At 41.5% G+C, this 23,384-nt stretch overlaps 1 protein-coding gene across 3 annotated transcripts in view; it reads left to right on the plus strand.

Annotated features, from left to right (window-relative positions):
- The window catches only part of ARAP2 (ArfGAP with RhoGAP domain, ankyrin repeat and PH domain 2), a 598,685-nt gene that overhangs the window by 65,999 nt on the left and 509,302 nt on the right, over positions 1–23,384 (plus strand). For all 3 annotated transcript variants that reach the window (XM_069744626.1, XM_069744628.1, XM_069744627.1), the window contains exon 6: positions 1,377–1,688. In XM_069744626.1, the coding sequence (XP_069600727.1) occupies positions 1,377–1,688 (312 nt within the window). The remainder of the gene's footprint in view (positions 1–1,376; positions 1,689–23,384) is intronic.

The following is a 23,384-nucleotide window of genomic DNA, read 5'->3' on the forward strand; positions in this document are numbered from 1 at the left end:
CGTTGCCGAGGTCAGATGCTGACAGGGGGATAATGGGGAAAGGAGCACAGCGCTCCTTCCCTCATCATTGCGGTCAGCTGTATCGGCTAAATGCCGGTACAGCTGACCCTGCGATGACAGGCGGGGGGCCCACTGCTGGCACCGGGCGCCCCCGCCTGCTCAGGGGCCCCATAGTGACAGAGAAGGGAGATCGATTCAGATACAGTTACAGTAGCGTAGCTTCAGGTGGGCCCCCTCAGAGCTCCGGGCCCGGGCGCCCGCACCCTCTGCCCCCCTGGTAGCTATGCTACTGGTGTGTGTGCATGCTCCTACCCTAATGTTTGCGGTGGGCCTGAGCTCAGGATTTACAGACCTGTGTCTAGCCAGTATGTCGTTGCAGAGATGAGCCTGCCTGGACAACAGCTGTCAGACCAAGGAATGATGTGATTCTAACTGGTGTGTGGTACTACAGCCGACTTGGTGGAGGGTCTTACGGGTGTGTAACAGATGTCAGATGCTGGGGATTTCCACTCAATGGATGGCACACTATAGAGGCGTTACACATCCTCCTCCTTCCAGATCGCACCAATCTTTCTGAAGATGGCCACCGAACCAACCCTTCCTGTCAGGCACTTCTAAATTACTTGCACTGCCCCCTGGCCTGGGGCTCTGTTTGGTTCTGTCCAAACTGTAGTTCAAACCAGCAGAACAGAGTCCATTTAGCATAATAACAGTCACTGACAACAGAATCGCTGTTTTTATTTCTCCTCACAGAACTGTAGTCACCGCCTCAAAATCAAACTCCTGCACAAACATGTTTTAGCCGGAGTCATCAAGCAGTTGCAGGGGAAGCAGTGGCCTCTTGTGGCCGGTGATTAGTACTTCAGGCAATAAAATTATAAATTCTACATTACTAGCAAAATATTATTATTATTATTTATTATTGTAGTGCCATTTATTCCATGGCGCTTTACATGTGAGGAGGGGTATATACATAATAAAAACAAGTGCAATAATCTTAAACAATACAAGTCACAACTAGTACAGGAGGAGAGAGGACCCTGCCCGCGAGGGCTAACAGTCTAGAAAATAAATGCAAACGGTTAATGGTAGGTGTTGGTCAGCGGCATATTCCCCCATCAACTCCCAGTTACACGCTTTCAAGGTTTTCTTCCATATGACCATTCCATTTCTCTCACCTATAACCTCCAAAACTTGAGTTGGAAAACAGGTTCTAATATTGACGTCAAGGTTCGTAGTTCACAAATTTGTGAGTTGATGTTGGTTTAGAATGATTTTAAATTCACACAAACCATGGATAAATGGATGTTTCCATTAATATTTTACAAGTTATGGTAAGAACAATTGGATCATTTTTTTTTTTTTTTTTTATATAGCGATCAACATATTTCGAAGAGGAATTCAGACTTATCACTGCATGCAAGTTCAGAGGAGTCAATATATTCAACACTGGAGGAAAGCAATATTCGACTGAGTTTAAAAAAATATTCCAATGAGGACATAAAAAGACATTCATTCCAGAATACCACATTACAAAATGATGGCGTCAATCACCAAAAAAAATCAGAGACTCAAAATCAGAATTCATCATCCCAAGAAGAGTTCTCGATCACACCATATGCATGCTTCTATGAGCCATACGCTACTTTGAATAAAGCCGGCTGGTTGGAAAAACTTTCCCCTCACAGGTGAGCTTCATCTTCTTATAATTTAAGGTATTCAGCATTATAAATATGCTGGTAATAATAACCTCTTAGTGACCACCAATACTTTTTTTTACTGACCTGTGATATAAGAAACTAGCATCTTCCAACAAGTGACAATATTGTAGCTGTCGGCTGTAGACTATAGCTGACACCTTGCTGCGTCAGCCACGATCAGTGTTAGCACCGATTATGGTTTTTATCCCCTTAAATGCTGCTGTCAATAGTGACTACAGCATCTAGATGGTTAACAGAGTGTGGAGGCTTCCTCTTTATCCCCATCGGCATCCTGAGATCATGATCGTGTGGTCCTGATATTTGCCATGGCAATACATGGCTAAATAACGGCCTGAGAATCTGCCGGCTATTGTGGCCTGTTCAGAAGTTATCAAAATTTAGCTGGTAAAACTAAGCCTTTTCATTCCTGTCATGCCACTTTGCATGAATTCCTGAAAAGCACCTGAAGGGTTAAAAAACTACCCAAAACCAATTTTGAATATGTTGAAGGGTGCAGATTTTAAAATCGTATCACTTTGGGGGGTTTTCCAATATATAAGACCCCCAAAATCACTTCAAAGCTGAACAGGTCCCTAAAAAAGTGTGTTTAGTAAATTTCCTTGAAAAAATGAAAAACCGACAGGAGGTGCACTGTTAATGCTGTTGTCACAGATGGACATCGGAATTTTACACGTTTGACAGGTTAAAAATAATGGCTGATCGCAAGCTAAGCCAGCATCAGAGTCAGGGAGCTGTCATATGTTGTTAAAGGGACACTGTCACCTGAATTTGGAGGGAACAATCTTCAGCCATAGAGGCGGGGTTTTTGGGTGTTTGATTCACCCTTTCCTTACCCGCTGGCTGCATGCTGGCTGCAATATTGGATTGAAGTTCATTCTCTGTCCTCCGTAGTACATGCCTGCACCAGGCAATCTTGCCTTGCACAGGCGTGTACTATGTTCTAGATCCACATTGGTGCACCCATGACGTGATTGCAGGGCGCCGACAGGTAGCTAAAGACCCCTTTGCTTTTCATAATGGTATTCAATGACTGTGATTTTTGCTATACTACGGTATTGCTGTATATATAGTACAATCAGACTTCTTTCAAAAATATGAAAAAAAAAAGTTCAAATTCCCTCGCTTTTCCACATTAAAAATAAAGAAATAAAAAAGTACACATATTTGATATCACTGCATTTTTCATTTTTAAAGTCTGATCTATTAAGATATAAAATAAATGTATCTGATCGGTAAACAGCATAATGAGAAAAGAAATCAAAAAGACAGAATTGTGCTTTTTTCAGCTGTCACAACAATGATAGGAGTATGTGATGCAAGGTGATCAAAATATCACGTTACCCAAAATTATATCAATAAGAATATTGGCCAGGCACAAAATGCAACCAGTCACGACCGCCGATATGCCTTTTAACGGTTGTCATTAAGGGTACTTAAACCACAGCGCCGTTAATTAATGGCGCTGTAGAAAAAGTGTATAGCGCCTCCCAGAGTCCGATTTTCTCCAGGGTCTCGGCTTCCGGGGGTAGCCGAGACCCCAGAGAACATGACCCCGAATTTGCGATCGCCAGTATATAATCGTTTACTGGTGTCCGCAAACAAAAAACGACTTTGCATTTCATTTCTCTCTCCTTTGATGTGGTTGCACATCAGAGGGGGGAGAAATAGGGTCCCTCGAGCCCCCCACGATACCTTATGTACCGTAAAAGCTGTCCCCCGATCCCCCTCCATCTTCTCCGGCAGAAAGAAAATGGCGGGCACATGTGCAGATGCGCTCGCCAAAATCTATCTTCCGGCACCCAGCTACAGAATTTGAAGCTAGATTGGGGTCGGTTTTTACCGACCCCGGGGCGATCGCACACTTGGGAGTCTTTACAGACCCCCGGGGTTGCGATCACCCCATATAAGATATCGGAAAAAAATAGTTTGTTTTGCATTTTCTCTCTCCTCTGATGTGATCACTAGTGTTGAGCATTCCGATACCGCAAGTATCGGGTATCGGCCGATACTTGCGATATCGGAATTCCGATACCGAGATCCGATAATTTTGTGGTATCGGGTATCGGTATCGGATCCATAGTGAGGTGTAAAATAAAGAATTAAAATAAAAAATATTGATATATTCACCTCTCCGGCGGCCCCTGGACATCACCGCGGGTAACCGGCGGTAAATTCTAGGAATTTATTACCTGAGGAATGATGTCGCGGCTTCTGATTGGTCGCGTGGCGGTCACATGGGCGGCACGCGACCAATCAGAAGCCGTGACGTCATTCCTCAGGTCCTAAACGCGCGCATTTTAAACAAAGAAGCCTGCCGGTTACCCGCGGTGATGTCCAGGGGCCGCCGGAGAGGTGAATATATCAATATTTTTTATTTTAATTCTTTATTTTACACATTAATATGGATCCCATGGCCTGAAGGAGAGTTTCCTCTCCTTCAGACCCTGGGAACCATCAGGATACCTTTCGATACTTGGTGTCCCATTGACTTGTATTGGTATCGGATATCGGTATCGGCGATATCCGATACTTTTCGGGTATCGGCCGATACTATCCGATACCGATACTTTCAAGTATCGGACGGTATCGCTCAACACTAGTGATCACACATCAGAGGGAAGAGAAATGGGGTCCCCCGATCCCCCTACGGTACCTTTGTCCCCCATAGAGGTGGTCCCCGGACCACGAACCCCCTTCTTCTCCTTCACAGGAAGAAAATGGAGGGCGCATGCGCAGTGTGCCCTCCAAGATCTGCCGGCGCACACCTGGCAACTAGTGAAAATTTTCTCATTGGCTGCTGGGTTTTGATTACTGTAATAGGTCCTATCACAGTGATCATACCCCCTAATGTTGGATAAACATGGCAGCACTTGGGCTGTACCTCTCTCTTATTTCCTTGTAGTTGTTCTGGGAGAGAAGAGAGAGAGAGAGACTACTGTTGAAGTGCTGCCCTGTCAGTGACCCAAAAAAAATTTGTTGTTATAATTTTTCTTTCTAATAATTTTTATTTTTTAGGGTTAGGGTTAGGATTACGCATACTAGGGTCAGGGTTACACCTATTAGGGTTAGGGTTACACATATTAGGGTTAGAGTTATGCATATTAGGGTTAGGGTTAGGGTTACACATATTAAGGTTAGGGTTAGCAGAGGAAATAAATAAAATGGCCCACAAAACTTTCAACGCTGAGCAAGCTTACAACCTGCTTTGCTCCGGCAGCTCCGGCGGTGAAACAGAATCTGCCTCTGAAGCTAAGCAGCTTTCAGACAGTGACAGCGACTCTTCCTTGATGGGATCCCCCAGCCCAGTAGTAGCAGAGTCGGTCATCACTGATGAAGCTTCAGAGGTAGAACCAAGTACCACAGTCCCCCCACTGCTGTGGTATAATGACACCTCATTTTCCCCTCAAATTCCCCCTTTTCTGCAGCCCCTGGACTAAGAGTAGATGTCGCCAATTTTACCAAAATTGATTATTTCCAAATTTTCATTAGCCCCGAAGTCCTGCAATTAATCGTCCACTAAACAAACCTATATGCCTGACAACATATTTCCCAAAAACCCACTGCTTTTCATTCCTGTTCCTGGATTCCCACAAATGTCCCCGAAATAAAAAAAATTCTTAGGCCTCTCCCTGAATATGGGTTTAGTAAAAAACCCCACACTTAGTTCTTACTGGGCAACAAAAGCTGTCCACAGCACCCCTGTATTTGCAGCCATCATGTCCCGAGTCCGTTACGAAGCTCTGATGAGATTCCTCCACTTCAGTGACAATTCACAAGCCCCCCCTAGAACTGACCCCAACTACGATCGGCTAAATAAATTGAAACCCCTAATTTCCCTCCTAAAAACTTAATTTCTAAAGTCTTATACCCCATAGAAATATATGGCAGTCGACGAGTCCTTAATGAGCTACAAGGGCGTCTATCATTCCACCAATTTATTCCCTCCAAGAGAGCCAAAGACGGCATAAAATTATACAAAACTCATCAGGGTACACTTCCACCTTCCTAATTTATGAAGGTAGGGACCGCCAAATAAACCCCCCAAACTGCCCCAAGACAATTGGTATCCCAGGCAAAATTGTCTGGGAGCTAATGATGCCCTTTCTCAATCAAGGGTACCACATGTATACTAACAACTACTACACGAGCATCCCCCTATATAAATCCCTCCATGCTGCAAGTACAGGGGCCTGTGTGACAGTCAGGAAAAACAGAGTGGGGTTTCCGTCACAGTTGGTGTCCAGAGTTTGGAGAGGGGGGCGTCATTCTCACTCGTAAGTGACCAACTTCTTGCAATGAAGTGGAAAGACAGGAACGACGTCTACATGCTTACCACACTGCATGCGGACACCACTGTGATGGTCAGAGAGAGGGGTGCCACCAGGGACAAGGAAAAACCAGTCTGCGTCACAGACAGGTTTTGCAACAATACCTGGTCAAGAGGAAGACCAGGGTCTGGAACAAAAAGGTGGCAATCTACCTTATTCAAACTGCCACATATAATAACTTTGTCCTATATAAAAAGTCTCAAGGACCACTTATGTTCCTGCACTTTCAGGAAAAAATTGTAGAGAGCCTCATATTTGAGTCAATGGCACCGGGGGAAGCCTTCGACTCTGAGGATTCCCGGAGACTTGCAGAACGCCATTTTCCTTACCCTGTCCCTGTCACTCCCACCCAAAGGTATCCTCAAAAAAGATGCCGAGTTTGCAGAAAGCATGGCAAACGGAGTGATTCCCGATTCTATTGCCCCACATGCCCATCCCAACCAGGCCTTTGTATCTCCCCCTGTTTTGAAACCTACCACACCACCTACAATTATTAGTTTGGTTTTTTTTTTCAATAATTTTTATTTTCTGCTTGGTGGCCCCAGTAGAACAATTTGGAACAGTTGATAAAGAATACTTTAATTAGTAGATCCCATTTTACCCCATTTCACAATTAATTCCAGAACTTGATCAATCCCATACCAAACTACTATCCCAACAAATTCTCGTCCACGTACCCACGTCTATAAACTCTAGAGTGTGGACCCCACAAATGTTCTTGCAAAGTCAGGTCATCTGAAAATTCAAGGACTTGATCAATTCCATATCAACCTACTATCCCAACAAATTCTCGTTCACGTACCCACGTCTGTACGCTCTAGAGTGTGGACTCCACAAATGATCTTGAAAAGTCAGATCATCTTAACATGATTTCTAGGACTTGATTACTCAAATACTTTTGACCATTTATCTAACTTTGACTGTTTTTATGATTGTCTTGCTACACAAAACTATGGCTTCCATTTATATTACTTATTTTTATGTTGATGATACGGGCATGATCATTTTATTGGAGGATTTCTAAAAATGAGGAAGTTCCGTACTTATACACTATGGGCTTTACTTTATGGTTCTTGCCGAACCTCTGGTACCAAACAATACTTTCTATAGAGAACTGGTTGTTTTGTGCATATAGCGGATCTCACCTTGGTGGGTGGGAGCTTGCTATGATGTACCACGTCTATTGGCACATTTGTCTCTCATATAGGGATTGATGGAGCTAAACGGACGTTGTACGACTAGTCTCTGAAAGTGTCTGCCATTCTAGCCCTGATGGTGTTCTTTCATCTTTGGAACAAACTCAGCTTTGCCACATAGTTGGCTGCATTTTCCTCCACATTTTGCCCTTCATTCCAGTACAGTTTATTCTTCCTGCTACAATATACGCAAATGCGGGACAACTGTTTTGTTAGCAAGACCAATTTTATAATCAGCCAATATGTTTTAGGAGCATGCCTCCCTCTGTGAGTAATAATTCCTGGAAGGATTTTCTTGTTTGCTCAATGTCTCTAGAAGCTTTGAATGGGTCCTGGATCTTCAATTTCACCCTAAAGACCAAACGGTGTGCCATCTTTTATAGCCACAGCGATGTCTCCAGTACTCAAAAACTAGTGAAATAAAATTTGAGGTTTGTTTCTCAGAACGTACAAAAAAGAATCATAAAAGAGACAGTGAAAAAAAATGCAAATTGTAAATTTTCAAGCTTGTGTTGCATCAACTGCATAAAAACTGGTGGCGTCAAACTACGCATTACCTCCCTAGATAAATAGATTAGAGGGTACAATTTATAAAAAAATGGGGGATTTCTGTTGCTCTTGAACCATACAGGCTCTGCCAGTATAATAATCGATTTCAAATAAAGCCTAATTTGTCACATTGTGCCCCTTTCTGTCCGAGCCCTGCCATTTGTCCAAACAGAACTTTTTGACTATATATGGGATATTGCTGCGCTCATAATAAAGTGGGTAATGAATTGTGGGGCCCACCTTTTGGTGTTACTTCTGAAAAAAGTGAGAAATTCAGGTCTCAAATAAGATTTTTGTGAAAAAAATGATTTTTTTCAATATGACGACCTAATGTTATCAAATTCTGTGTCGTACATGTGGGTTCAAATTGCTCAATATACCCCTGATTAAAATCTTTGAGAGGTGTAGTTTCCAAAATGGGGTCAGTTGTGGGGGGTTTCTGCTGTTAGGCACATCTACAAACCCGAAATTGCGTCCGCTCTCACAATTAAGAGATTAAAAAGTCAAACAGCGCTCCTTCCCTTCCGAGCTCCGCAGTGCACCCAAACAGAGGTTTAACCCCACATATGGGATATCAACATACTCAGGACAAATTGCACAACAACTTTTGGGGTCTAATTTCTCTTGCTACTCTTGGGAAAATAAAAAATTGGAGGCGAAAAAATTATTTTTGTGAGAAAAGTATGATTTTTCATTTTTACGGCTCTACGTTCTAAACTTGTGTGAAGCACTTGGGGGTTCAAAGTGTTCATCAAACACCTAAATAAGTTCCTTAGGGGGTCTAGTTTCCAAAATGGTATCACTTGTGGGAGGTTTCCACTGTTTAGGCACATCAGGGGCTCTCCAAACACGACATGGCGTCCGATCTCAATTCCAGCCAATTCTGCGTTGAAAAAGTCAAATGGCGCTCCTTCCCTTGTGAGCTGTACTGTGCACCCAAACAGTGGTTTACCCCCCACATATAGGGTATCAGCGTACTCAGGACAAATTGACCAACATCTCTTGGGGTCCAATTTCTGTTATTACCCTTGGGAAAGAAAATAAAAAATTGGGGGCGAAAAGATCATTTTTGTGAAAAAAATATGATTTTTTTACTTTTACAGCTCTACATTATAAACTTATGTGAAGCACTTGGGGGTTCAAAGTGTTCACCACACACCTAGATAAGTTCCTGAGGGGGTCTACTTTCCAAAATGTTGTCATTTGTGGGGGGTTTGCATTGTTTAGGCACATCAGGGGCTCTCCAAACACGACATGATGTCCGATCTCAATTCCAGCCAATTCTGCGTTGAAAAAGTCAAATGGCGCTCCTTCCTTCCTGAGCTCTTCTGTGCACCCAAACAGTGGTTCACCCCCACATATGGGATATCAGCGTACTCAGGACAAATTGCATAACATCTTTTGGGGTCCAATTTCTCTTGCTATCCTTGGGAAAATAAAAAATTGGTGGCGAAAAATCATTTTTGTGAAAAAAAATATAATTTTTTTACTTTTACGGCTCTACGTTATAAACTTGTGTGAAGCACTTGGGGTTCAAAGTGTTCACCACACACCTATATAAGTTCCTTAGGGGGTCTAGTTTCCAAAGTGGTGTTACTTGTGGGGGGTTTCCACTTTTTAGGCACATCAGGTGCTCTCCAAACACGACATGTCGTCTGATCACAATTCCAGCCAATTCTGCGTTGAAAAAGTCAAATGGCGCTCCTTCCCTTCTGAGCTCTACTGTGCACCCAAACAATGGTTCACCCCCACATATGGGGTATCAGCATACTCCGGACAAATTGCTCAACAAATTTTGTGGTTCATTTCTCTTTTTATATTTGTGAAAATAAAAAAAATTGGTTCTGAAGTAAAATGTTTGTAAAAAAAATTTAAATGTTCATTTTTTCCTTCTACATAGCTTCAGTTCCTGTGAAGCAACTGAAGGGTTAATAAAGTTATTGAATGTGGTTTTGCACACCTTGAGGGGTGCAGTTTTTAGAATGATGCCACTGTTTCGTATTTTCTGCCATATAGACCCCTAAAAATGACTTCAAATGTGAGGTGGTCCCTAAAAAAATGGTTTTGTAAATATTGTTGTAAAAATAAGAATTTGCTGGTCAACTTTTAACCCTTATAACTCCCTAATAAAAAAAATGTTGTTTCCATAACTGTGCTGATTTAAAGTAGACATGCGGGAAATGTTATTTCTTGACCAATTTGTGTGACATATCTCTCTGATATAAGGGCATAAAAATTCAAAGTTTGAAAATTGCAAAATGTTCTAAATTTTCGCAATATTTCAGTTTTTTTAATACATAAACATAAGTAATATCAAAGAAAATTTACCACTATCATAAAGTACAATATGTCATGAAAAAACATTGTCAGAATCAGTGGGATCCGTTGAAGCATTCCAGAGTTATAACCTCATAAATTGACAGTGGTCAATTGTAAAAATTGGCTTGGTCATTAAGTACCAAATTAGCTCTGGAACACATTACAGCTCTTATGGAAAATGGCATAACAGATTCACAAGTAAATTTTTTTTTTTTACAACTTTATGAATTTTTTTTAGCACTTAAATAAAACAAAAACTATGCATGTTTGGTATCTCCGTAATTGAGCTGATTTGGAGAATCATATTACTCAATTTTTACTTTAAAATTAATGATGTAAATAAACTAAAAAAAAAACAATTGCCTAATTATGCTTTTCATTCTATTTTCCCACACTTGGACCTTTTTTCCCGCTTTCCAGTACATCACATGCTAAAATGGATAGTGTTATTAACCCCTTTACCCCCAAGGGTGATTTGCACGTTAATGACCGGGCCAATTTTTACAATTCTGACCACTGTCCCTTTATGAGGTTATAACTCTGGAACGCTTCAACGGATCCCAGTGATTCTGATATCGTTTTCTCATGACATATTATACTTCATGAAAGTGGTAAAATTTCTTTGATATTACCTGCGTTTATTTGTGAAAAACATGGAAATTTGGAGAAAAATTTTAAAAATTTTGCAATTTTCCAACTTTTAATTTTTATGCAATTAAATCACAGAGATATATCACACAAAATACTTAATAAGTAACATTTCCCACATGTCTACTTTACATCAGCATAATTTTGGAAACAATTTTTTTTTGTTAGGGAGTTATAAGGGTTAATACTTGACCAGCAATTTCTCATTTTTACAACACCATTTTTTTAAGGGACCACATCTAATTTGAAGTCATTTTGAGGGGTCTATATGATAGAAAATACCCAAGTGTGACACCATTCTACAAACTGCACCGCTCAAGGTGCTCAAAACCACAAGAAGTTTATTAACCCTTCAGGTGTTTCACAGGAATTTTTGGAATGTTTAAATAATAATGAACATTTAACTTTTTTTCACAAAAAATTTACTTCAGCTCCAATTTGTTTTATTTTACCAAGGGTAACAGGAGAAAATGGACCCCAAAAGTTGTTGTAAAATTTGTCCTGAGTATGCTGATACCCCATATTTGGGGGTAAACCACTGTTTGGGCGCATGTGAGAGCTCGGAAGGGAAGGAGCGCCGTTTGACTTTTCAATGCAAAATTGACAGGAATTGAGATGGGACGCCATGTTGCGTTTGGGGAGCCACTGATGTGCCTAAACATTGAAACCCCCCACAAGTGACACCATTTTGGAATGTAGACCCAATAAGGAACTTATCTAGAGGTGTGGTGAGTAGGGTTGAGCGAAACGGATCGGGTCGGCGGTCGGCGATCTTTTCTCCAAAGTCGGGTTTCATTTTATATATATCTATATATATATATATAAAATTGAGACATATACATATATTTATATTTACTTCAGCGCGATATTGCAGAGAAGCCGGTAATTCAATTGCCGGCTTTTCATTTCTCCTTCCTAAACCCGACATGATATGAGATATGAAATTTAATAGCTACAGGCAATTTAAGGATTAAATCGAGGAAAAAATTGGCGTGGGCTCCCGCGCAATTTTCTCCACCAGAGTGGTAAAGCCATGACTGAGGGTAGATATTAATAGCCTAGAGAGGGTCCACGGTCATTGGTTCCCCCCTGGCTAAAAACATCTGCCCCCAGCCACCCCAGAAAAGGCACATCTGGAAGATGCGCCTATTCTGGCACTTGGCCACTCTCTTCCCATTCCCGTGTAGCGGTGGGATATGGGGTAATGAAGGGTTAATGTCACCTTGCTATTGTAAGGTGACAATAAGCCAGATTAATAATGGTGAGGCGTCAATTATGACACCTATCCATTATTAATCCAATAGCATGAAATGGTTAAAAAAGCACACACACAATATTGCAAAGTATTTTACTGAAATAAACACACAGGTTGTTGTAATATTTTATTGCACTCTCAATCCACCTGAAGACCCTCGACCTGTAACAAATTAAAAATAATAAACCAACAATATCTCATACCTTCCGTCGATATGTCCCACGATGTAAATCCATCTGAAGGGGTTAAATAATTTTACACCCAGGAGCTCTGCTAATGCAGCTGTGCTTGTGGCTGTAAAACCCCAGCGAATGAAGTTAATGTAGGTCAATGACCTATAGTTACCTTCATTCATGGTGATGCGCCCTCTGCTGGGAGAGCTCGGAAGGGGAGGAGCGCCATTTTGACTTTTCAATGCAAAATTGACAGGAATTGAGATGGGACACCATGTTGCATTTGGAGAGCCACTGATGTGCCTAAACATTGAAACCCCCCACAAGTGACACCATTTTGGAAAGTAGATCCCCTAAGGAACTTATCTAGAGGTGTGGTGAGCACTTTGACAAACCAAGTGCTTCACAGAAGTTTATAATGCAGAACCGTAAAAATAAAAAATCATATTTTTTCACAAAAATTATCTTTTCGCCCCCAATTTTTGTATTTTCCCAAGGGTAAGAGAAGAAATTGGACCCCAAAAAGTTGTTGTACTATTTGTCCTGAGTACGCTGATACCCCATATGTGGGGGTAAACCACTGTTTGGGCGAATGGGAGAGCTCGGAAGGGAAGGAGCACCGTTTGACTTTTCAAGGCAAAATTGACAGGAATTGAGATGGGATGCCATGTTGCATTTGGAGAGCCACTGATGTGCCTAAACATTGAAACCCCCCACAAGTGACACCATTTTGGGAAGTAGACCCCCTAAGGAACTTATCTAGATGTGTGGTGAGCACTTTGACCCACCAAGGGCTTCACAGAAGTTTATAATGCAGAGCCGTAAAAATAAAACAAACATTTTTTCCCACAAAAATTATTTTTTAGCCCCCAGTTTTGTATTTTCCCGAGGGTAACAGGAGAAATTGGACCTCAACAGTTGTTGTCCAATTTGTCCTGAGTACGCTGATACCCAATATGTAGGGGGGAACCACTGTTTGGGCGCATGGGAGGGCTTGGAAGGGAAGGAGCGCCATTTGGAAAGCAAACTTAGATGGAATGGTCTGCAGGCATCACATTGCGTTTGCAGAGCCCCTAATGTACCTAAACAGTAGAAACCCCGCACAGGTGCTACACCACTTTGGAAAGTAGACCCCCTAAGGAACTTATCTAGATGTGTTGTGAGAGCTTTGAACCCCCAAGTGTTTCACTACAGTTTATAACTCAGAGCTGTGCAAATAAAAAACATTTTTTTCCACAAAAATTATTTTTTAGCCCCTAGTTTTGTATTTTTCCAAGAGTAACAGGAGAAATTCGACCCTAAATATTGTTGTCCAATTTGTCCTCAGTACGCTGATACCCGATATGTGGGGGGGAACCACCGTTTGAGCACATGGCAGAGCTCGGAAGGGAAGGAGCATCATTTGGAATGCAGACTTAGATGGATTGGTCTGCAGGCGTCACATTGCGTTTGCAGAGCCCCTAATGTACCTAAACAGTAGAAACCCCCCACAAGTGACCCCATATTGGAAACTAGGCCCCCCAAGAAACTTATCTAGATGTGTTGTGAGAACTTTGAGCCCCTAATTGTTTCACTACAGTTTATAACGCAGAGCCGTGAAAATAATTAAAAAAAAAATTTTCCCCAAAAAATAATTTTTTAGCCCGCAGTTTTGTATTTTCCCAAGGGTAACAGGAGAAATTGGACCCCAAAAGTTGTTGTCCAATTTGTCCTGAGTATGCTGATACCCCATATGTGGGGGGAACTACCGTTTGGGCGCATGGGAGGGCTCGGAAGGGAAGGAGTGCCATTTGGAATGCAGACTTAGATGGAATGGTCTGCAGGCGTCACATTGTGTTTGCAGAGCCCCTAATGTACCTAAACAGTAGCAACCCCCCACAGGTGACCCCATATTGGAAACTAGACCCCCCAAGGAACTTATCTAGATATGTTGTGAGAACTTTGAGCCCCCAAGTGTTTCAGCACAGTTTATAACGCAGAGCCGTGAAAATAAAAAATCTTTTTTTTTCCCACAAAAATTATTTTTTAGCCCCCAGTTTTGTATTTTCCCAAGGGTAACAGGAGAAATTGGACCCCAAAAGTTGCTGTCCAATTTGTCCTGAGTACACGGATACCCCATATGTTGGGGTAAACCCCTGTTTGGGCACACGGGAGAGCTCGGAAGGGAAGGAGCACTGTTTTACTTTTTGAACGCAGAATTGGCTGGCATTGAGATCGGATGCCATGTCCCGTTGGGAGAGCCCCTGATGTGCCTAAACAGTGGAAACCCCCAAATTATAACTGAAACCCTAATCCAAACACACCCCTTACCCTAATCCCAACGGTAACCCTAACCACACATCTAACCCAGACACACCCCTAACCCTAATCCCAACCCTATTCCCAACCATAAATGTAACCCAATTCCTAACCCTAACTTTAGCCCCAACCTTAACTGTAGCCTTAACCCTAGCCCCAACCCTACTCCTAGCCCTAACCCTAGCCCTAACCCTAATGGGAAAATGGAAATAAATACATTTTTTAAATTTTTTATTTTTTCCCTAACTAAGGAGGTGATGAAGGGGGGTTTGATTTACTTTTATAGCGGGTTTTTTAGTGGATTTTTATGATTGGCAGCCATCACACACTAAAAGATGCTTTTTATTGGAAAAAATACTTTTTGCGTTACCACATTTTGAGAGCTATAATTTTTCCATATTTGAGTTCACAGAGTCATGTGAGGTCTTGTTTTTTGCGAGACGAGTTGACGTTTTTATTGGTAACATTTTTGGGCACATGACTTTTTTTATCGCTTTTTGGCAGAATGACCAAAAACCAGCTATTCATGAATTTCTTTTGGGGGAGGCGTTTATACCGTTCCGCGTTTGCTAAAATTGATAAAGCAGTTTTATTCTTCGGGTCAGTTCGATTGCAGCGATACCTCATTTATATTTTTTTTATGTTTTGGCGCTTTTATACGATAAAAACTATTCTATAGAAAAAATAATTATTTTTGCATCGCTTTATTCTGAGGACTATAACTTTTTTACTTTTTTGCTGATGATGCTGTATGGTGGCTCGTTTTTTGCCGGACAAGATGACGTTTTCAGCGGTACCATGGTTATTTATATCTGTCTTTTTGATCACGTGTTATTCCACTTTTTGTTCGGCGGTATGATAATAAAGCGTTGTTTTTTGGCTCGTTTTTCTTATGGTGTTTACTGAAGGGGTTAACTAGTGGGACAGTTTTATAGGTTGGGTCGTTACGGACGAGGCGATACTAAATATGTGTACTTTTATTGTTTGTTTTTTTTATTTAGATAAAGAAATGTATTTATGGGAATAATATTTTTTTTTCTTTATTTAGGAATTATTATTTATTTATTTTTTTTACACATGTGGAAATTTTTTGGGGGACTTTTTTACTTTGTCCCGGGGGGGACATCACAGATCACTGATCTGACAGCTTGCACAGCACTCTGTCAGATCAGCGATCTGACTTACAGCGCTGCAGGCACTTGGTAAGCCACCTCCTTCCCTGCAGGACCCGGATGCCGTGGCCATTTTGGATCCGAGCCTTGCTGCAGGGAGGAAGGTAAGAGACCCTCGCAGCAATGTGATCACATCGCGTTGCTGCGAGGGTCTCAGGGAAGCACGCAGGGAGCCCCCTCCCTGCGCGACGCTTCCCTGCACCGCCGCAACACTGTGATCATGGGGACAGATTCCTTTAGCTGCATCCGCAGCACTGCTGCACTTCTTTCTCCTAGAGGAACCTTCCCGCGCAAGCTATTCTATGCTGGGTGCCTCTCTTGTAACATTACGGGGCACAATAACTTCTGGCCAGGCAGCCCTGTGAGCTGCACGGGCGCCCAGGCCCTGACTGACTAAAACAAAGAAGCCTAACTATTCTTATGCCACTGTGCCCTCTCCTACTCTAACTATATGCTACAGTGCCCCCCTCTAATGGCCAATTGTGGACACTATGCCCCTACCACTATACTGGGCCTGGGGACAAACTTTCTGTAACACAAAGTGTGCCAAACATATCTATATATATATATATACAGAACACTATACAGAAAGTATAGCAATGCTCTTGTACAGGGTGGAAATAGACTTTATGTGTAGCAGTACCACCGTGTACGAACACACACATTAATAACATACATTATACACACTTTAAGGGGTTGGGGAGAAGAGGGAACAATAACATATTCATATCCCCTACACACACTGCTTAAAAAAAGGTTTAAAAAAGAATAATTAAGTTTTGCCAAAAATACCATAGACAATATTTATACCTTCTAGGAAAATGTTCTACGGACAGATTAAATCAAACTAGATATCTCCCAATGCAGATAAGCATTATGTTTATAGAATAAATGAAGTCAATGAAGAAAAGTAAACCCTATCTGTAGTGAAACATGATGGAGGATTCATAGTGCCTTAGGACTCCTTTGAAGTCCCTCGAAGTGGAAGCCTCAAACACTGTCAAAGCTTGAACAAATCGGGTGATAAAGGAAGATTATCACCCAAAGCACACATCTAAAAGTACACTGTAATGGACAAGAAAGAAAAATTGTCTGTTTAAACTGGTCAGTATTGAGTCCTTAATTCAATCTAATTAAAATGGAGACCGATGAAATCCTCTATTAGAAAAAGGATCCTTACAAACATTCAAGAGCTTGAGAGAATTTAATTGGAAGGAACCACCAACAGCCGAGTGCAAGAAGCTCCTAGATGACTACAAAAAACTAGGAGGCTGTCATTGCTACACTATGTTGTGCAACCAGGTTTAGAAAGGGTGCCCTTAGTGTTGCCCATGTCCCATATCCTATATCCAATATCACATGACATGTTTCTTTTTTCTCTTTTTTACACGACTGCATGTTTGGTGACAGATCATTTGTTTTCGTGTATGTATTTAGACTTGCTATTAATATTCTAATGATGCACAGTTGGTAAATGTCCACTTATTTATTGAATGAACTCTTTTCTAAAAATTTATCAATAGTTCCAATAAAGTTGATGACAGGTATATGAATTCTTAGTCAATGATTTTCTAGCTACTGTATATCAATTGAAAATGGATGTACATTACCATATTCCTCTATGGCAGGAATGAGAGCACCCATGGGATATTGCATAATAGAGCAAGCACTTTACAAATGGAGAATACATACTACTGTATATGTCTAATGAGTTGAAGACAGCTTTTTGTCTTTAGTCTCCACTATGTGGAATAGGTCAAATACTATATGTACTAATATCCTTAAAGCACTTTAGGGAAACTTCAAGTTCCATTTTTTTTTGCCGAAAAAACTAGAAGAGCAATGACTCAATGCACAAAATAGAATAAATGCTGAGCTTTTTAAATTGTATATAATGGAGCAGCTTTTTCAAAGTCAATTACATGAGTAATTATTCAGGCTGATTGACTTGATAGATCTCTAGAAATAATTGAAAAATGTGCATGCCAAAACCAAGAGGGACTGAACTAGCTTTACGAGTATTCCAATTTAAAAAAAATGATATATCGCTATGATGTGCATGCAAAAAAATAAAAATCCAGCAGCAGGAAGAAATCCTTTTAGAAAGCTCTGTTTTTTTATGTACATGAAAACTCTAGAGCCTGTATCACTGTCCTATGTGTGTTAGATAACTATATCTAATATCTGTCTGAAACATGTAGGCCAGCTTTGACAGCAATGTGTCATTATTTTTAGATCAATAAGGGTCTGTCATATGGGACCTCCACTGATCCTAAGACCAAAGACACCTTAGCGCTGATTTTGTTCTTTCCTATACTATATCATCCAGCAGGCATGGCCACCCATAGGGCAGGTGAACTGAATCAGAGTCAGGTGCTATTATGTGTGCCGCCAGGTGGCCGGGAGCTTGATACCCAGAGGTTGAACCTGACTGGTTATAATCTTTATGACAAACTGTCCATAGTTTTTGCTGTCGTAACCTCGTCTTGTCCAAGTTTAGCTACATAGTTGGCTACATCAGAGCAGTCTGTCTGTGAAAGGATGATCTCACCTTAAACCGCGGTCAATCACTGATAAAATATTCCTAAATGTGAAGTCTGTATCCCTCATGATAATATGTAAGGGTAAACTGGCTGTGTAGTCTGGACGGGATGCAGTAACGAACAAGAGGCAGACCAAGGGTTTACAAGGGGTTTGATAAACAATAGTAACTCCTCGCAGGGAGATATGTACACAAGGAGGAAGGTTATACCTAATACAGAGAGAACTAATAAGGGGGGAGGTTTTCTAACAAACAGGGGAGAATAATACAAATAATACTCTTAACACTTTGGGCATCAGCCACTGGTGTGCTCCTGCCTGTGACTGAGGACGTTTAGATTATGTGACAAAAAAAGGATCTGTCACTGTTCTGTTAAAAAAATGGGGAACTTCCCTGGCGTTAACGGTGTCCTCCTATCGTCCTGAAGATGGCAGTGTCCTCTGGTGGTGCTGGTGGTGGCGATGTTCTCTGGTGAACCTGGCGATGGCGATGATAGTCTGTGGTATTATCACGGGCACTGGCCCCAAGGTATGAAGGGATGAAGGAGGAATAGCCTCTTCCCTCGGCGGTGAGAGTCCCTACGCTGCCGAACCCTGTGACACTATCCGTAGACATTCTATAATGGCCAGCTCGGTCTGCTGTGCCGTACCGATGAGCGCCTGTATCCCATACACAGACCTTGCCTTTCACAGTTTTTTCTCCAGGCTGGGGTGGTCTTGTCAGCTTCGTTGACTGAGTCAGCAGTCTCTTAAAGGTCTGCGATGTAAGCAGGGACAGCGGTGTTAGTGAGGACAGCGTTATCTGTGGTGTCTCAGCGGGACCCTCTTGGTCATTTCCTGTCAGCACATCTGCTCGTCCCCGGCTTCACTCAGCGCCGCCCTGTCGCCTCACAGCTGATCTACTCTTACAGGACTCTCGCCAGCGTGCCGTTCCCACCTGAACTGTTTTAATTTCTGAACGTGCGTTAACTGTGTGCTTAGCCACGCCCCCTTCTCTCGAGCGCAGGAACACTCCAAGCTCTCCCTCCTGTATCCTAGGTGACAGACCCGATGGTTCTAGACCTGTTACGGATGAGGCAAACCTGGTTAATTTATCCCCCTTACATAAACTTATTGCTCGGGTCTTCCCGAGCAAGTTCAGGTGGTCTCCGAGTATTTATGGGTGCTCAAATATTTAGTTTTTGTTGACACGGCTGCATGATTTGCAGCTGTTAGACTGCTTGAATAAATGTGGGGATTCCCTAGCAACCAGAAAACCCCCACATGTATTCAAGCTGTCCAGCAGCTGCAAATCATGCAGCTGCAGCAACAAAAACTAAATCTCCGAGCACTAACAAATACTCCGAGACCACCCAAGCTTGCTCGTGAAAACCTGAGCAACGAGTATACTCGCTCATTACTAGTGGTGGGACATTCTCCCTTAACAGCAATGGCTGTCTTGTGTTCTCTCATAACAAAATTCTGAGCAAATCTCCCTGAATATCTGAATAAAGCATAAATGTCTGAGCCAGGATGAGTGTCCTACTGCCTGATCCTGTGATGTTACACAGATAAATGAGTGGCTGCCTCCATAGTGAGTAACTATTTGGTTGTCAGACAGCACCATTGTTGTATTGCAGTGGTATTTGGGTATTATTTGCTATCTTTTTTCACTATTTATGAAGCATTATTAGGATAATTGGCATGATTATTTGTATATTGTATTTTAAAAAATTGTTGATATAGAGTAAAGCTGTTTTGCTTGCTCTGTATAAGTACATAGCTTAATGTCCTAATGTTGTAATAATCCTATAATAGCAGGTAAACACTTCCCTATATACAATAGAATATATCAACCCAGGTACATATTAAACGCAGGAAGAAAGAAGTGTTGCAATGTTGAATTTAAAAAAAAAAATTGTATTGGTAACATAGTAAAAAGGTGATTAAAATAAAAGAAAGGTACAGGATATACAATTCATTGCAGGGGCATGTGGCATGGTAAATAACTCCTTTAGTGGAGCAAATAATGTGCTTGTGAATATCGTAGGTTTCTGAGGTAAAGAATGTTTTCTCTGAAATATCACAGCGTTTCACAGTAACAAAGAAATATCTGTAATAAAGGAGCCAGACTCTGATGCTCTTCGCGGTTCGGGCATCATGAATTACCTAACAATTTTTTTTATTTATCCTATACCATGTCTATATTTATTTAGATCATATCTACATTTACCAGTATGTTAAGTGTATCCATATTAGCAGGCACCTGCTATGCCATATAGTACATAAAGTTATAGGGAAAAGTTTGGGCACTCCTATTAATCTTAAGCTTAATGTTTTATAAAAATTGTTTTTTTTTGCAACAGCTATTTCAGTCTCCTATATCTAATTACTGTTGGACACAGTAATGTTCCTGCCTTGAAATGAGGTTTATTGTACTAACAGAAAATGTGCAATCTGCATTCAAACAAAATTTGACCGGTGCATAAGTATTGGCACCCCACCAGAAAAGTGATATTAATATTTAGTAGATCCTCCTTTTGCAAAAATAACAGCCTCTAGTCGCTTCCTGTAGCTTTTAATGAGTTCCTGGATCCTGGATGAAGGTATTTTCGACCATTCCTCTTTACAAAACAATTCCAGTTCAGTTAAGTTTGATGGTCGCTGAGCATGGACAGCCCTCTTCAAATGATCCCACAGATGTTCAATGATATTCAGGTCTGGGGACTGGGATGGCCATTCCAGAACAGTGTAATTGTTGCTGGGGCAAGGATATGGAAGTGCCTGATGATGGTGCATCAGAATGTGCAAGAACAGGTGCAAGGGCAGGAGGTATCTGTGCCAGTGTCATGGACAGAAGGCTGGAAAGCACCTACCATAGGGAAGAGGCAATGGTATGACTCGCTTTCCATGCTGGCACCAATCACAAATCCAGGCTTTTGGCCCACTGAGTCGGGTGCTTAGATGACACGTGTCTGATAATACTGGTGGTCGTTAGGCTCTTGGTGGTCAGACCCCTGCTGATCTTGGCATGTCACAGTTTGCAAATGACAATTTTTTTGTCTCGGAACTATTTTTTAAAAGTCTCAGGTTGGAGAACACAAGCTTTTTGACAGAGAAATTCAAGAGTATTGTTGCTTTGGAAAACAGTTGCCCGCCTTCTTCCTCTTTTCACCTCACTGCCTCTTCCTGACTTATTGGCAACTGTGTTTCATCATCATCATCTTCCTCATTAGACAAAATTTCCTCACCATCATTTTCTTGTGGCCATGGCTACTATAAGTTTTGTGCTAAACAGTATCTCCTCCTGTCCCTCTTGGAACATTCGGAGTGATAGGCCACAATTAAGAATTGATGTTGTAAAGAGCTCCTTGGAGTGTCCTAGTGTGGGATCACTAGTCTCCTGGGACTCAACATGATGGGAGGAAGTAGGATCAGGGTGATGATTAAGTAATTCAAACTGTTGGCTGGTGAGATTGGACCAAGCGGAAGACTAGGTGGTGCTTGCAACCCTGCTGTAAACATTATCTGCTATCCAAACGACCACTTGCGTGCACTGCACTGGCTTCAGAAGTGGTTTACCATGCCTTCCTAGAAAGTGTATGGTCATGTTTCTAGTGCTGCAGCAAAAGGCATAGTCACACCTGTCCCCCATATCCTAGGTGTCTGCATACACGATCATAAGCACTTCAATTTAATTGTCACTTGCCGAACATATTAAGCATTTTCTAGTGCTACTTCTCTTAAAACCCAGATCATTTCTCATTTAAAAAAAAATGATCACATGCAGAAGTCAAAGTGTTTTTTAGAGTTTAATACCACCTTTATTTACCACAAATAACACTTGTTTGAAGTGTTATATAAAACCAAAATTTACCACAGACCATGGTTTGAATGATGTTTTTGCACTGGAATGTAACATCGAAATGTACCACTGATCACGCAATAGTATATGGGTGAGTAATTGAATACAGAAAAATGTTCAAAAGGCTTTTTTGGACTGTTTCATAGCACAGAAAAATTTCACAAAGCACCTAATACTCTATGAATTACATTATAGTCAATTTTTTCACCCCATAAAGAAAAATTTGGTCTACTGCTGCAACTTTATATTTAGCAACAGACTGCAAAGCCCTAATGCCTGCCTAGAGACTGTATTTAGCCACACTCCTTGCTTCTGCAACTTTCTCTCCCTCCCTAGGCTAAATGCAGATTGTGCCTGATACAAGCAGCAAAGCACAAAATTAGCCCTTACACTGACTGTTACTATGATGGTTCGGGTTTAGCACCAGTATCAACACTAGAGGACTCTGATTCGTAAAACTGTGCACACGCAGGCCTAGACAAACACTCTCTTGCTCCAATAAGAACTGTCCCAGAGCTGTGCAATGGCATCAGTGTACCAAGCCTAGCGGAGCCAGACCTTTAATAATCCCTGACAATGTCACATGGCACTAAACCTAGAGGATGACTCCTTGGTCGTGTCACATTCAAGTGTATACAGATCATTAGAAAGATCTCTGTGCTGTACTGACCCTTCAAATATTTGAAGATTCTAAAAAGATCACCCCTAAGTTTTAGCTTTTTCAAAGTGAATAACCTTGAGTTTGATAACCTGTCTTGGTATTGCAGTCCAGTCTTTCATCTATTTCCTTCAATGACAGTTACAAGGAATTTCAGCAATTCATCTGCTTTGCAATTGTGACCCATTATTCCTCCATTACCGCCTTGCAGCTGGCATGGGAGCTGGTCAGATTGACAATTCTGTAGGAGAGGTGTCACCTGGCACAGCAATGCACTGATCAGCTCTGCATCCGCACACTCTATTCTTTCCTTGCTGTGTTGATGCTAGCTATTGGAATCAGACTTGCACTTACAACTCCACAGACTATGTGATTTGAGTAACACATAAAATCTCTCAATGTAACTAACACCTGTCCTGCAGAAAGACCAATGTCAAAAACACCTCTCCTTCACAGGTGACAATGACACGTTTCATTGCAAAGGTATTAACTGACTCACATGTTCTGCAGAGGTGTCTGTATTACTTCAATAGGTAGCACCTGTACAGCCAGGGAAGTAATACACTGTGAATACAGATTAGTTAAGTGCATATCTGTGCTAAGGAAGGAGAGAGAGGGACCTTCCACTACACATTAGTAGAGGCCAGGAGGTGGAGCCCACCTGGAGATTCACCAGCTATCC

Source organism: Ranitomeya imitator, chromosome 1 (genome assembly GCF_032444005.1).
Source record: "Ranitomeya imitator isolate aRanImi1 chromosome 1, aRanImi1.pri, whole genome shotgun sequence".
NCBI lineage: Eukaryota > Metazoa > Chordata > Amphibia > Anura > Dendrobatidae > Ranitomeya > Ranitomeya imitator.